The sequence below is a fragment of the Sinocyclocheilus anshuiensis genome, unplaced genomic scaffold (genome assembly GCF_001515605.1).
Source record: "Sinocyclocheilus anshuiensis isolate Anshui unplaced genomic scaffold, SAMN03320099.WGS_v1.1 scaffold9, whole genome shotgun sequence".
NCBI lineage: Eukaryota > Metazoa > Chordata > Actinopteri > Cypriniformes > Cyprinidae > Sinocyclocheilus > Sinocyclocheilus anshuiensis.
In genome coordinates, this window is record NW_015540887.1 from 2,938,652 (window position 1) to 2,955,855 (window position 17,204).

The 17,204-nt window shown below is 36.5% G+C and overlaps 1 protein-coding gene across 1 annotated transcript in view; it reads left to right on the forward strand.

Annotated features, from left to right (window-relative positions):
• The window catches only part of LOC107688759 (ras-associated and pleckstrin homology domains-containing protein 1-like), a 70,516-nt gene that overhangs the window by 49,995 nt on the left and 3,317 nt on the right, over positions 1-17,204 (forward strand). Inside the window, exons 7-16 of the mRNA XM_016486519.1 lie at positions 3,907-3,984; positions 6,376-6,535; positions 10,639-10,760; positions 11,586-11,651; positions 11,779-11,922; positions 13,676-13,786; positions 15,382-15,480; positions 15,576-15,696; positions 15,815-15,954; positions 17,065-17,204. Coding sequence (XP_016342005.1) covers positions 3,907-3,984; positions 6,376-6,535; positions 10,639-10,760; positions 11,586-11,651; positions 11,779-11,922; positions 13,676-13,786; positions 15,382-15,480; positions 15,576-15,696; positions 15,815-15,954; positions 17,065-17,204 — 1,181 coding nt within the window. The remainder of the gene's footprint in view (positions 1-3,906; positions 3,985-6,375; positions 6,536-10,638; positions 10,761-11,585; positions 11,652-11,778; positions 11,923-13,675; positions 13,787-15,381; positions 15,481-15,575; positions 15,697-15,814; positions 15,955-17,064) is intronic.

Genomic DNA, 17,204 nt, shown 5'->3' on the forward strand with positions numbered 1-17,204 from the left:
AATTTTCTTGTGAAATTGGGTTGGTTAAACCATTCACTGGAGATCTCAGATTTAGTACAGTAGCAGTCTAGTTTTAGTAACTCCGAATGCATCTGTTGAAAATCTCTTTAAGTTGCATTGTCACTCCTTGTGTTGTTCTTTGCTGTTTTGCTTTGGACACTGTCTAAAGTGCGAGTCACTTGTGTTGTGGCGGCATTAGCAAGGCTTGGAGTCGGTTGAGGGGATCTGATTGGTTGGAGGAGTTGAGTGAACGTGCCAGTAATCCGCTTTACACTCGGGAGGTTTCATCACCTAGATTTTCATTCCTTATTCTGGCACTGTCTGTTCATCACTGCCCTTGTGCGCTACGCTTTAGCATACTTTTGAAAAAAGTACTTATTACGGATATAATATACTTCAAAAGTATATACATAAATGTGAACTGAATGTAATGTTTTGGACACTTAATTGCATGTTAACTACAATTAAATGAAAAAGATTCTAAATTTACATTTTTATAAAATATAAGTATTTTTATATTATATTAAATTAGTTGAACTTGGGTCCTACAAAAATGGTACTCATAAGTCTGTTATATAATATATGTAATTACATAATTTCTCCTATAATCTTTTAAATTAATAATTAATTTATAGAGTATTATTATTATTATTATTATTATTATTATTACTATTATTAATAATAAATTTACATTTTTATAAAATATAAGTATTTTTATATTATATTAAATTAGTTGAACTTGGGTCCTACAAAAATGGTACTCATAAGTCTGTTATATAATATATGTAATTACATAATTTCTCCTATAATCTTTTAAATTAATAATTAATTTATAGAGTATTATTATTATTATTATTATTATTATTACTATTATTAATAAATATGACATGTATTTATGGTAAAATAACATTTTTATTGAAACTTAAATTACTTAAATTTGTAATGAAGTTGCCAGTTCTCATTCAGTACAATACATCATTTCTTTTTTTTAATAATCAGTTCTGGTACACTTAATGGAATAGTTTTAAATTATCCTTCAGTAAACAAGCATCACAGTCTTGTGAAAATGTGTTCAGATTATTTGTGACTCACCACTAGCGTATATATGCTGATGTTCATAATGTCTGTGAGGTCATGACACCTACAGCTCCTGGGTTCATGTCTCTCGTCATACTCCCACTCTCCACGTTTATTTGAGTCACTGATAACAGTAACTCTGCCCCGAGGGCACTCACCTGCTCACAGAGATGTCTTTCTCTCTCCTCTCCCTACACAAGCTGCGCTGGCTCTCCTAATTTCCCCAAAACCTTGGATGCTGTACAAGCCCTGATTTCTCAGCGATATAGATAATTGTAGTTTCTGCAGCCAGGTGGTTTGTAATGTAGAATTACGGGTCAGGAGAACAGCTGCTGGGCAGTTTCTGCTGCTGCTTATCGGCTTTATTTTTGGTTTCTCTGTTGGTTTTAGCCAGGTTTTAATTTCTTTCTTTTTTTTTGTGGGTCGACAGTGGGTCGTTTAGTTTTGACATTGAGGACTTGAAATTAGGGATGCACGCTATATCGGCCACCATATCGGTATCGGCCGATAAATGCTCATTTTTTCTGTTATCGGTATCGGCCCGATAAGAAAATTTGGCCGATATCTTAAAGCCGATAAATAATGCTTTATTTCCTTCAGAGACACTTCAGATGCGCGCTGTTCGTTTGCAGCCTTTTGTGCAATTGTACGTAAACTAGGCTGCTTATGTTGAAGTGTTTGGGATGTGGGTTTTAATGATGAGAACTTTTTTGTAATCAGGCTCTCAAAAAGTATATAAAAATTTGGATATAGATTTATCGGCCAACATATCGGTTATCGGCTTTCAAAAATAAAGAATTATCAGTTATCGGTATCGGTCAAAATGTTCATATCGGTGCATCCCTACTTGAAATAGTATCTGGATTCTAATCTTCAGATGAGGCTATTCTTATTGAAGACATGCCTCTTTTTAATATGTGTGTTTCTGTGTCAGCTATGTCCCATTTCCACATGCTGTCTATGAGTCGTGAGCTAACACCACTTTTTTAATCATCACTTTAGTCAAAATAGACCATATTTTCTGGAGTTTTTATTATTTAAATGTTCATCCAATTACTTATGAAATGGTTAGTTCACCCAAAAATGAAAGTGAAAAATGACTTACTCACCATAATTGAATTAGACACTATAAAATTGTCTGTACTGTAGGTGTGTGTGTGTGTCTATGTGAGCCCTGTCATGGACTGGCCATCCGTTCAGGGCGTCCCCCGCCTCTGGCCCAAAACTGTTGGGATAAGCTCCAGCCCCCCACGACCCTATAGAGAATAAAGCAGTTTGGGAAATGGATGTATTTACTCACCACAATGTTGTTCCAAACCCATAAAACTGGTTGATCATCAAATCAGATTTTTAATGAAACCTGAGAGACTTCTGTTCCTCTATTGAAAGTCTGTTCCACCAAAACTCTGAGATTCAAAAAGCTCATAAAGACATTGTAAAAGAATGAGATTTGTTCTTTCTCATCAAGTGCAATTTAACTTACAATTACTGTATTCGATGTACTTTATATATGTGCATTGATCAATGTTTATATGCGAATAAAGGCTTCAATTAAATCATAAAAGCAATCATGTCAGAAGACTGTGATTAAACCGCTCAGTTCATATGGATTACATTTACTATTCGAAATTTCAGTGAAATAGACTTCCAGTGGAGGGATAGAAATCTTTAAATCTGATAAACATAAGCAAGAATAAATGCATGGCTATGAATATGAATAATATTCAATTTGCATGTTACTGTTACTATAGCTGATGTGCTGGGCATTAGTCAGGGGAGGATGTGTACTGTTAAGAGGCTTGAGCTGTAATTCCCTCACTTGCCATTTTGTTAGTTAAAATGAGAAGGCATGTGTGTCCAGATTTTAGGATGATTCTGTAGCTACAGTCCGTTTTTCTGTGCCCTTTTGTGGCTGTTTTCTGGTGTATTTGTGTGTTATTCACTGCAGTGTGAGAGGATAATACACTGTGATTCGGCACAATTCCAAACCCAGACTAAAGCAATTGCACACAAATACACACAGAAACAGGGATGGGGAGGGCTTGATGGAAGTCTATCTGACAGTAAAAGGGGAGGGATCATCTCTTTGTTTTAGAGAGCGAGAGAGAGAGATTAGCCAGTAGACGAGAGGTAGTAGAGTGTAGCCAGTTCTGCCCATCCTCCACCTTGTAGTAGATGCATTTTACGCTCTTGGGCAGAGGAGCTTCTCTCTGGGAATCATTTATGCTGTTGGAGGGGTATTCCAGTCATTTGTTCTTCAGTTATCTCACAGCTTCCTGACCATTACGAATTTACATGGACATTAAACTGCTCTGAGCATGGATTTGCACACCTCAGCGATGGCCAGAACAGCCACGAATAGACATGGACCAGCTTCAGACTTGCTACAATGGGATATTTTTCTATTCGACTGGACCTATAATTCTAAATGTGACTATTGAAAAGCAGCTTTCTGTAATCTGTTGAGGCGAATCTGTATTAGGGATTGCAAAAGGGCTACCAGAATCAAATGGGGCGAATGCCAGGAGAAGAGCGTTCAGATTGTGTTTACCGACATATGTCATAGCACTGCTTGTTTTTAAGCCTTTACCTTCCTCTTTATTTTTTTGCACCAAAGCTTTTAATTGTCAAAATAATCCTTTTTACAATGGCTTCTTGCTGGAAAAGCCAGGTAAATGTGAGGGTTGTGCACTCTGGGTCTTATAGATCATCAAATGTCCAAATGTTTAACCATAAAAAATTGGTTACTCCAAGCAATAATTAACGTTACAATAATTCAGAATGTATTTCCATGTGTTGACTGTGTTTGTATGTGTACTGTATATTTAGGAGGAACAAGCTGCCAAACAAAAAGCTGAGAAGATCCGAGTAGCTCTGGAGAAGATAAAGGAAGCGCAGGTTAAAAAGGTGAGAGATGATCAGCAGTTTTTTTTTGTTTAGATGTAAACATATCTTAACTGAACATGTGACGCAAACCTGGTCACATATGTTTACTGCTTATACATCTGTGCTGTACAGTAGTTTTCAGATGACACCTTCAGCATGTGCAATGTGGTGTAGTGTAGAAGCGGGTCATCGCAGCACACTTACATGGCTGAATCAGGCCCCCGTGGGACCTGGGAAATGATTTTATAGCACATTTTCACAGAATGTTTAGTGTAATTTGGCTTTGGAAGAGCTGTGTTGCCTCTAATAGAGATTGACCGATATTCAGTTGACCAATAAGTTTGCTGTTATTAACACATTCTACTTTGGTTAATGGTTCTTTAATAATAATAATAATAATAATAATATTTGTTAGTATTATCATTGTTGTTAATAAAATATTAATAATAATTTTTTTGTGTGTTTTCTAATAATTATCTGAAAAGGTGAGACCTTTTTTCACACTTTCTACTTAGCAGTTCTTTCATAATAAAAACAATAATAATATATTTTTAATACTAATTATTATTATTAAGATGTATTTTTATTATTACTTGTATTAGTATTATTATGTTTTATTGTTGTTTTCTAATAAAACAATAAGCCCTGTAAATCTATGGTTTACTGTGATTATTTTATTATTTGTTAGGCACGATGCAGAGTGTTAGACGTTCTAAAATCACTGTAAACCACAACTTCATGGGGCTTATGGTTACTACATATACCTGACAAGGGTTCATAAAATGAACACACCGCAACAACAAAATAATAATACTGATACTACTACTAATAATAATTTATTTATGATAAATAACAGTGCTTCTCCCAGGCAATGTAATTCAGGTATGTGTTTATAGGTTATTTTACAATGGCTTATAATAATTATTGGTAACACTTTTGGGATCAATTCTCACTATTAACAATTTTCTTATTAGCATGCATATTACTAGCATATTGGCTGTTTATTAGTACTTAAACACATATTAATTGCCTTATTCTGCATGACCCCCCTATACCTAAACTTAACAACTACCTTACTAACTATTAATAAGCAGCAAACTAGGAGTTTGAGGCAGAAGTTGTAGTTAATAGTTAATAGTGAGAATGATTCCCCAATCTAAATTGTGACCTATTTATTTAGTTACTGTCCATAAAATAAATAAAATGAATATTAGTAATAATTTTGTCATGTCATTTATCTGATACTATAATAAATAATAAGTATTGGTGTTGGTCTTTAAAAATAATACTGATCTCTAGACTCTCTAGAATTAATTTAATGTTTCAGTCTATGTTGGCAAGTATAAATGTATATAAGTAGATATACGTACAGTTATAGATTGATGTCCTGTATCAGGACTTCCTGAGGTTTGTGTGTTGTTATCTGAGGAGGTGAAACAGGGCTGTGTTGATACAAACAGCCAAAGACCGGATGATCAAGACAACTTAAACACATTGAAGGGATTAGCTGTGTGTGTGTGTGTGTGTGTGTGTGTGTGTGTGCACACGTGTGCCAGTGTGCCCTTACTCTCCCCCGGCGTCTGTTCTCTGAATATGTGTGTGTGGGTCAGCAGCCCTGATGGAATGTTTTCTGGGTCAGGTCACTGTCACAGTACACAAACTGAGCTTGCGTCTCTTTAAATGCTGCTCAGAAATCTCTCTTGAAGTCAAATCGCTGTAAATGTGCTCTTAAAATCCACAGTTAATCTGGAATGACTGCTTGTAGACAGTAACAAGCTGCTGGGTTTATGGCAGTGCTCAGGGAGGAAGTCATCGCCTTGTGTTCTGAGATATTGATCTCCCTAATTATGATCGGATAAATTAATACATTTCTGTTAAATATATATGTGGATATTTTTGAGCATTGGTGGAAATTCATTGTTGAATCAGTGCGTGTAACTAACAGTTAGAAAGAACTGATTGTTAGAAAGAAATCTAATTTCGCATCTAATCGAGGTATCGACAGATAGTAGATTAATGTGTAAATTCTGGTATTTTCACTGGCCTTTGACCATTCGTATGGTAAAATGTAGGTCAGTGTGTAATGTCTTAGAGAGGGAGGGGATTCCTATTGGTTTATATGTTCACAGGCTTTTTTGAGCTGGGAGATTTTTCTTATTAAAATGGGGATATAGATGTGGAAGGGTTATTTAATTTAATCTTGTTTGTGAGCAGTTGATGTTGTTGCTGTTTTACTCGGAGCTGAGGTGAATTTTTGCCTGGAGTGCTTTCAGAAGGCCTAACCCCCCAATAAAATGGCACAAAACACAGGTCACGATGTAACCCACTGATGAGAGAGAAATTTTTGCAAGCACCAACCAAGTGATGTACAAACATATGTAACTTTTTGTCATGTCCTGTCTCTCCCCTCAGTTGGTTATCCGAGTGCACCTATCAGATGAAAGCTCAAAGACTGTGATGGTGGATGAGAGACAGACGGTGCGTCAAGTGCTGGACAGCCTGCTGGACAAATCCCACTGCGGTTATAGCCTGGACTGGTCTCTGGTGGAAATCATCACTGAACTCCAGACGGGTAAGAGCCAGAAGACTGTCTGATTGTAGCTTGTTCTGGCCAAGAACTGCACAGTAATTGACATGAAAATGGACCAATCACGGGATGTTTCTAGGTGAATCTGGATTTGGTCCCACAGTAATAGACCAACATGCAACAAACTGGTGCAAATAGTGTCAAAAAAATCTCTGAATGGTTTTACAGGCAACACCAAAGTAATTAGCAGAAAAGTTGGAGTAAGTAAGGTTTTTTTCAAAAGAAATTAATACTTTAAAGCAGCAAAGGTGCATTAAATTGATCAAAAGTGGCAGTAAAGGCATTTATAATGTTACAAAATATTTCTGTTTCAAGTAAATACTGTTCTTTTGAACTTTTATATTCATTAAAAAATGTTGGAAAAAATACGGTAAAATATTTTGCACAACTGTTTTCAACATTCATAATTACAAATGTTTCTTGAACATCAGATCAGCATATTAGAATGATTTCTGAAGGATCATGTGACACTGAAGACTGGAGTAATGATGCTGAAAATTCAGCTTGACCTTTTCACAGAATAAATTATATTTTAAAATGATTCTAATAGAAAACGGTTATTTTAAATTGTAATGTTTCACAATATTATTGTTTTTACTGTGTTTTTGATTAAATAAATGAGGCATAAGACACTTTCTTAAAAAATTTGACAGACCCCAAATTTTTGAGTGGTAGTGTTATTCATAGTTTCCATTCAAAAGCAATAATTACCGATTATTTAACCAACACAATTCTTCAAACAAAGCAGAATACACAGTTGTGCATGAAGATATCATGATTACTTCTAATTTGGTGCTAATTGCAAACAAAACTGGTCACACTTTATTTTAAGGTCCAATCCCGCCATTAACAGACCATTAACTATGACTTTTGCCTCAATGAACTCGGCTTATTAATGGTTAGTAAGGTAGTTGTTAAGTTTAGGTTTTGGGTAGGATTAGGGATGTAGAATATAGTCATGCAGAATATGTGCTTTATAAGTGCTAATAAACAGCCACTTTGTTAAGAATATTTAAGAATATAAGCAACTAGTTAATAGTGAGAAGTGTTACGCCAAAACTTTGAAATATCATCTCTTTAAATATCATTTGTATATTGTAAACATAATTGTTTCCCGTTAGACTTATAAAAACCAGTGAGTCATCGAAGACGTGGTCTGGCAGGAAGTGCACATGCAGCGGTGGCACTTGAGTACATATGATAATAGACTATTCCTTCACGGACTAGTCTAAAGTATTCAATTGAGACTGAAGTATCCAAAGAGAGATTGAATCAATAAAGAAAAATGAAAAAAGGGATTAAAATCATGTTGTCAGGCTTTCCCCAGATGAAGCATAACGACAGCTGGATGATAATGCACATCTTTTTCATTTTCCGCTGGTCTTCAAACCATAACAGCAGTCCTATTTGATTTATTTGATCACTGCAGATTAGCAACGAGTATAGATTAGCAAAGTCTATGTCTGAAATCTCAATAGGATTATCCCATACAATCATGTGCAGTCTGAGCGAGGATAGCCCTAGAGACTAGGTAAATATTACTATAACCGCTTCCACCAATTCCATAATAGTAAGACTGTAAGTCTACTGAGAATACATTTTAAAATATCATTTGAATATATTTTATTATTTTATTTTAAAATGTAATTCATTCCTGTCATGGCAAAACTGAATTTTTAGCTTCATTATTCCAGTCTTCAGTGTCACATGATCCTTCAGAAATCATTCTAATATGCTGATTTGCTGCTCAAGTAACAATTCTTATTATTATCTATGTTGTGCTGCTTAAAATTTCTGTGAAAACAATGACACATCTTTTTTTCTGGATTCTTTAATGAATAGAAAGTTCAAAAGAACAGCGTTTGACATGGTAAATAAAAGATTTGTGTAGCTTTTTAACAATTGAGTACATCTTTGCGTACAAAAGTATTCATTTCTTTGACCCCAAACTTTTGAACAGTAGTCTAACTTTGCATGTTAACAGAGGTATATTATAGTCTATTAGACTATACTTTTATTTTTATGTATTTTCAGCCCCATAGACTTCTATTTTAAGTTCATTACTATAAGCATTTTTGGTTTGTTTTTATGGTTTGAAAGACAAATCTAATTTATTATCTGAGGTATGTTTTTGATAGAGTTGTATTGAACCTACATGTAGAATATGCCTTTAACTGAACCTGCCCCCTCCCTTGCCGTGTCTAATATATGAGTGTGTGAGTCAGAGGCCTCATGTGCTGGGCTGCTCTGTATGTAGGTCCTGAGCGATCATGCGTGTGGCCATAGCCTACATCTCCAGGGCTTCAGCTTTTCCACTCTCTGCTCTTTCAGTTGAGGGAGAAAAAGGCAGAGAGGGGAAAGACAAGGAGATCTAGTGGTAGGGTACAGAATATCCGCCAGATGGACTGTGCTAAAATCCCTTTAATAAAAAGAGCAGCGGAGGTCTTTTCTGGAGGTATTTTGTGCAAGTTAATGGATTGTTGCAGTTTATAATGAGGAATGATGTGTTTTTGCCCCTCTGGCTGAATGAGATCAGAAATAGATGTACACACGTGTATATTCATGAGAAAAGAAAAAAGTGTGTTTTCATGCATTAAACATTTTTAATTTTCATGTTGTTTTGAACGATTCTTGTCTTGCTGTCAGCACCTAGTCAAACTCTCAGATTTTGCTCTTTTGGCAGGTTTGTTTGTTGGCTCATTGTTTTTGAGGGTTAAGCATGTTGAGGTTAAAGGTCACTGATTTGTTGTTAAGGTGTGGCGGAATCGGGCTTAATCCAGATATGTGACCCTGGACCACAAAACCAGTCACAAGGGTCAATTTTTTTAAACTGAGATTTCTACACCATCTGAAAACTGAATAAATAAGCTTGTTAGGATAGAACAATATTTGGCCGAGATACATCTATTTGAAAATCTGGAATCTGAGGGTGCAAAAAAATCTAAATATTGAGAAAATCACCTTTAAAGTTGTCCAAATGAAGTTCTTAGCAATGCATATTACTAATCAAAAATTAAGTTTTGATATATTTACAGTAGGAAATTTACAAAATATCTTTATGGAACATGATCTTTACTTAATGTCCTAATGATTTTTGGCATAAAAGAAAATCAATAATTTTGACCCATACAATGTATTTTTGGCTATTGCTACAAATATACCCCAGCGATTTAAGACTGGTTTTGTGGTCCAGGGTCACATATTAGGATCAAGAGAAGTTTAAGGGATTTTTAATTCCTCAAGTTTCTTTAATCACCTAATGGATGGACCTCTGCCAGATTAGTGATTTCACTATTTTCATGTTTTATCATTTTTAAAAAACTGTGTTAAACATTTGTTAAAGGTTTGCCTCTTATAGTCTGTCCCTTTTGTTTAAGGCAGAGCTTTCCAAACGTATAAATCTTGTGTCTGACAGGATACTTGTCAGTGTACAAGGCAAACATTAGACTCAGTTCACACCATATACCTCTGACAGCCTGCTTGTTGCCTTGGCAAAAAATGGTTTAAGAAAATGTATTTTTCTTTTTTTCTTTCTTTATAATTATATATATACAATTTATCATACATAATAAGTTTTATTTAAATAATACTTCTGGAACTTGCAGCTCTCATGTAGAAATTGTAGTTAATGTATCAATTTGATTTACCTCAGTGGGTTTTAAGGTTTGACCTATTTTAAATTTGTCTAGTGCATGCAGTTTGTTACATACTTTCTCATCCTAAATGTCTTCAGGGGACTTTGAAATCCTGGAAGACAAGTGACTTTCCCTCCATGAAATAGTCCAAGGGATCTTTATAGTCTGTAAAGAGAGCAGGGCTGTGGCAGTAGGGCTTACAGTAATTTGGATAAATGTCACTTTTCCTTACAGACCATCGGATCTCTTGTTGGCCTGTTTACTTCATGATTTTGACATGGACTACTAAACCTATCTTTAGTTCACAATCACTTTATTATACATCAGAATGTGTTTTCAAGGAGAAATGAAAGTGCTCTGCAACTGTAAATGTACGAAGTGTCCAAAGATGTTCTCCTCATTGATTTTTGAAAAGCAAACAATCTTCATACTGGTTACACTTTGTTTTTCCAGAGAGAATCTTTGAGGACCATGAGAACCTGGTTGAGAACTTGTTGAACTGGACCAGGGACAGCACCAACAGACTGATGTTCATCGAACGCATTGAGAAATATGCACTTTTCAAGAACCCTCAGGTAATGCTACATATAATACTAAAGGTAATGCTAGTATATATACAGGCTATACTAGTAATATAAAATCTGTCAGTAGTGCCCAGTTCTGTTGTAGCAGCAAAAAATGGTTCCATACAACTTCTGCACCACGTTTCACATACAAGTCTTCTGTAGGCTACAATAGCATTTTTAAATATTGTGTACACTATTGTTAAAAAGTTTGGAGTTGGTAATTTTTTTAAATGTTTTTGAAAAGTAATATCTTATGCTCACCAAGGCTGTATTTATTTAAGCAAAAATACATATATGAATGTAACAATGAAAGGCAAGATTTTCAGTGAATAATGCTTTAATTTTTGAGTGAACTGTCCCTTATTGCCCATGTAATGTGCAGTTTTGTCACCAAAGACTGATAATAGATATGCAGGAGAAAGGTGACTGAGTTTCAGAGTGACAGTAATATAGGTTTGTTCAGTATGGATGTTCTGCTTGTGCAGTGCTCTATGGATCAGTAGTTTTATTAGTGTATGCGACTGATGTAGGTCAATGTCATGTAAATGCTGAGCTATAATGAATAATTGATCTCAGCAGCGGCTGGTTGAAGTGTGTTCACTGTCCAGACTGAGTCTCTGGCTGCTGCTTTGGCCGTTTTAAAACAAAAACGAACAAAAAGTCATTCCATGTGTTTAACCACTTTGTTTTCTTGCATTGTATTTTGTTGAAAGTCTGTTAAAATGGCACATTCAGATATCTAAAGATTGGTTTTGGCTAATGCTCTATTAAACCTATAAATAGGTGATAGTCATAGATCACTTTAATATCTCCCTGAATCATCTGTTTCCTCAGAACTATTTGCTGGGGCGTAAGGAGACGTGTGAGATGGCAGACAGAAATAAAGAGGCTCTGTTGGAGGTGAGACAGACTGTGAACCTACTTACACACATTTTCTCTTGGGTTTTAAAGCCAGCATTACTTATTTAGGTCATGTCAGGCATGTTGTACTCACTGGAGTGACTGATAAAGGTTTGTTTTTGAGCAGGAGTGTTTCTGTGGAAGCTCTATCAGTGTGCCTGAGATGGAAGGGGTGCTCTGGCTCAAAGACGACGGCAAGAAATCCTGGAAGAAGCGCTACTTCCTGTTACGAGCCTCTGGTATATATTACGTGCCAAAGGGTAAAGCCAAGGTAAATTGCGAGTCTCAATCTTCTGTTGTCTCATGCTTCATCTCATAGTCTGTTTGCTGTGAAGTTTTCTTTTTCACACACTCAATGACTGACACAAACACTTTCGTACACTTGCTGACTGATACACAAACACTCTTACACTATGGCCCACCTATAAAATAAATTTTCTGGTGATCTGATCACAACGGGTTCAAAATGTCAGAACATCAAAAGGCGTCTGACCACATCACATTTGTAAAATCACATTTCTTTAGGCTCTGCCGAAACAAGAGGGGCATCATACTTTTTTCAAATTTTTTTGTTGTCGTTGTGTGTAATAAAAACATATACATACACTGACTAGTTTACAATCAAACTGGGCAGCACTAATAATAAATCTGTGCATAGTGTTAGATTAATATTAAGGATTCAGTCCCAGAACAAGATGCTCCATAATCTAATCCACCCACAAACTGAATGATCTCTAAAAGCATGAAATGAGATTCTGGGATTATGTGTGCATATGACTGAGATGATTATGTGCACAATCACATATGCTCGTATTATGCATGCACTTAAGTGTTCACACATATATGTGCAGATACACTATGAGGCCTGAGCAGTGATAATACACAAGAGCTTTGTGTGAGAAACAATGTAAATCAGCATTCACGGAAAATCTTCCCCTTTCATCTTACGTTTGTGCTATTTGAATAAATATGTTCAATTTCGTTAACTAAAACTATTAAAAATTGTTTTGGATAATTGAAATAAATCTAAAATAAAATAAATATTTGATGGAAAACATAAAAAGTACAAATGTTGCCTTGGCTATTAACTGAAATAAGTTTAATTTGAAATAGTAAAATTACAAGTGACCAATGACGTTTGCCATCATTGATGTCAAACCTGGCACAAGCACATCTTGTGAATGTGCAAATGTGATTGAGGTTTGAGAGCTGAAGCATGAACACACTTGCTGTCATTCACATATAATAATTCCTGTGCTTTTCAAGAGATAAAGTGCCTGCTGACTCCATGTCTAGAGATCAGTTAATGAGTTCAAGTTCAGAGCAGATATGGGCCAGTGACTGCTCATTATCCACAGACCACAGGGAGGCAGAGGGTGATCGAGAGAGAGATAAAAGAGCAGCTGCTGTACATCCTCAGGTCATCACTCTGGATTTGACTGCTGCTGCCCATCTGCATCACTAGCATACTCACATCTTGTTTCATACTTTAACACTGATGCATAACACATGACCCGTCTGATTCAACATGAGACAAGTACAGAATCTCAGTTCTTAAAAAAAAAAAAAACGTTCAGGACCCCCCTTTTCATGCTATTCAACCTGTCTTGCCTATTTCTGTGCACTAATTCAACGCACTTTTTACAAATGTAGTGCTCCCCCTAGTGGATTCAACAGTGAAGTAGCATTTAGGTCAATTTAGGTAATTTCATTTTTATTTGTTTATTGTTGCTTATTTAAAAGCTAATTTTAAAAACTAATTTTCATTGTAACAATATAAGCAAACAAATGGGTTAAACAGCAAGTCAGGTGTGTGGCATGATGTTATAAAAATAATTATAAAATAAATAATCATTCTGAAAATAGTAAGAGATAAGATGCAAGCATATGCATGTAGACAATCTATTTATAATTAGCATTAGTGTTATTACCAGCATTCCCTACAGATGCATTCACAAACAAAGATTTTCCTTTGTTATATACTAACATGTAGTCTTTTTCCTTCCATCCTGTGTCATCTGTAGGCCTCTAGAGACCTAGTTTGCTTCCTGCAGCTGGATCATGTTAACGTGTACCTGGGTCAGGACTACCGCAGCAAGTATAAAGCCCCAACTGACTACTGCATGGTCCTGAAGGTGAGGGATGACAATCAACTTTGTACATTGTATCAGACATAGCAGTTTTATGCAGTTATAAAAGTTTTAAAGGTGCAATAGGTGATTGTCTTCAGAAACATTTTTGGTATGCTGGTTGAAAGTCTCTTCACATCCTGATAGCAATCATTAAGTTAAGTGGTCTAAATGTATTTACATATTTGTGGAAGGCGTAGGACCAAGAAATGTTCGTCCAGTCAAAACGCTCGGTCCGAGCATTTTGATTGACTTTCCTACCTGCCTGTCAACATATGTATTAGCATACCTCTTTTCACTCGGTTCGCGCAGACAGGATATGTCATCAGCGCGTTCACGTACTCTGTGCAGACAGAGCGAGAATGGCAGACAATCATCAACAACCCGATCTTCCTTCCTGGTATTGTAGTACTTTTACTAACTTTACAATAAAGTTTTCTCACCGGTGAATGACATATGATGTATTGTAGTAATCTTGTCTCTGGTCGTCTGGTCTGTGTGCGTTCCTGAGTTCAGGAGGCGTGGCTTTGGACGGCGATTTGCAGGGAGGGTGGGACGTACGCTTTCAGTGCTATCAGGCTAAAGTTAGCATTTTCTAAGATCTCCTACTGCACCTTTAATTCCTTGCTATCAGATGTCAGTCACACTGCTTTGTTCCTGAAGAGGAAGATGAGTTGAAGCCATGTGTTCTTAAAATGCATTTACTTAAATGACTAAAAAGTAATTAAAGTAAAGTAAAGTAGCGGAAGCAGTAAAACAAGCATTTGCCTGTCCATATCTCTAGTTTATCATCATTTTCCAGATTTCCATTTGTCTATATGGTTAAAGCAGACAGCAGTCAGAGGTTTTTGCCAGAGAACATTTTAAGCGCTGGGATCTGTAAAAGTACAAAATCTCGGTCTGCATTATAATTTATGATTCTGGACTGAACAACATATTTCTTCAGTTTGTGCAGACACCCTCAGAAGGAAATCAAAGCCACAGAAGTGAGACAAACATAAATATAGCCTGTTTTTGGTCAGTGTTTGGCTTTCCTTTGACATGACTTGTCTGCTGTTGAACTTATCTGGCGTTATTCTTGCATAGCCAAAGTTTTGAGTACAGCATAAAGGATTGACCACACTGCAGTTTATTATTGTGAAGAACTGCCTACTTAGACAGAAAGAGACCATCTGAAAAGTGACCGAACCAGTATGTGTTTTACGCTCCATTTAGAGAGGAGTTCATCTGAAACAGTTTATTATACCAGACAATCTAATTCAAATTATGGTGAAACATCAGCCAGCAACTAACAGCATAGAAATCACACAGACATTTGATCCCACTTTGGCAAAGAAGCGTTTATTGTATCGAACTGATACTGAACTGAACTTTGTTTTCAAGGATGGGTCAGAAATTGCATAAAAGCCATTCAATCAGTTTTACTTTTTTGGTAGTGCTTGCGAGTTTTGTGTTTAATACGCATCAGACATTTAGTGATCAGACTGTGAGCTAGTTGTGGCTGAATTTACTCTGACCATAGTCTAATACAGGGAAAAAGTCTTTACACACAGACTATAAAATGCATCAGTATAGGTAACGTCTCTGATTTCGCCACACAGCACCCACAGATTCAAAAGAAATCACAGTACATCAAATACCTGTGCTGTGATGATGTCAGAATGCTGCATCAGTGGGTCAATGGAATACGCATTGCCAAGGTAACGTCTCGTTATGATGACATCACCCTGCTTGGTGTATAATGTGTATACAGTAGCTAGGTTTTGTGGCTGAATCTATGTGATTTGTAATGCAGTATGGGAAGCAGCTGTATTTGAACTACCAGGAAGCCATGAGACGCACAGAGGCCGCTCATGACTGGTCCTCCCTCTCCAGCTCCAGTATCAAGTCTGGTTCCAGCTCCTCCAGTCTACCAGGTGAGTTCAGCAGTGCAACAGCAGAAATATAGAAATCTCAAATGAGATTTAACAGGCTTGTGTAATGTTGTCTGTGTTCACCCGTTTACTCAACTTTGTGATTCTTTCATGCAAACAGAATCTCAGTCCAACCACTCCAGCCAATCAGACAGCGGCATGTCAGAGACCACGTCCTCTGGTCATGTGCGCTCTCAGAGTGTCGTCAGCTCCATCTTCTCTGAGGCATGGAAGAGAGGCAATCAGGCAGATGAACCCAAGGTGACCGTTGAAGAACTTTACTAGTCTCTTTATTTGCGCTGCTTTGTTTCACCTCTGTTTCTTCATCATGGTGTCATTATCATCTCTTCTGTGTCTTAATCCATTTTGAAAGATCTGTTGTTTGCAAATATTATATTCAAGAAATAGGGTTCACAATATGTACAATACACCAATCAGCATTCATCTGTTTTATATTAGTTGTAATGAAAACCTGAAAGAAAATATACGCATATACCAAGCAGAAAACAATGAGGTTTGTATGGTTTGATGGTGTCAGTGATATAATTATAGTTCTGATTTTGTCCAGTTTAATTAAAATGCTCTGTCAGTGGAATTTGCTGAAGTAGGATATGGCATATTGTCAGCTTCGTCCTAGTAGTGTTAAGTTTAATTGCTAAGAGGACAAGGGCAATTTAAGCGACCCTTTGGGTAATTGTGGGACAATACTTGTATCGCACTGTCACCAGATATATTACTGGTCCCCTCTCTGTTTGTCTACCCAGGATGAGAATGTCAAGTCTGGAAAGGCTATACATTGGTGGGGATTGAGGTTAGGAGTGTGATAAAACCTCACACTCTAACTGTTTATATTTGATATAATCCTCACATGTAAACCTCTAAAGCAACTAACCACTGATATGATGTGTGTGGTGGGCAGTACAACGTAGTTGTTTTTTGAATGCTGGGTAATTGGGGGCTGGTGTGAGACACCTACTGTAATAGTTTTTGTTAACTCTTAACAGACAGCGCACTGGTGTTGTATTTTGAATAACCTGTTATGATGTTTGGTGTGTTTTGGTTTGGTATGTGTTATAAATGATACATATTGTCAGAGAAGGTAAGCACGAAAAAAAAAATGTATGCACACACTGAATTGCTGTTGTCTTAATTGGTTGTTTGGAAGAGCAGATCTCAATTAATACTAACAGTTCTTAGCTCCTCCCTTAAGACTTTATAACATTTCCTATAACATTTCATGTTATTTCACACTTTTAATTGCACTGTCTGCATAATATCTTGTTGCACACCACTAATATATATCCTTCAAAAAAAATTAAATCAATGTGAACTAGATCTGTTCTAATTGAATCATTTTTGTCATTTCCACAGATGAGAATGGATGGCCCACCAGCACAGCCTGCTAGAGCCTCTTACCCTCTACAACTTCCCCAACTGCCCCAATCTCTCCAATCTCGTAGCAGCTACAGTGGTGTGTCCCCAGTGTCCCCCTCCTCGCCCCCCTCGCCCCC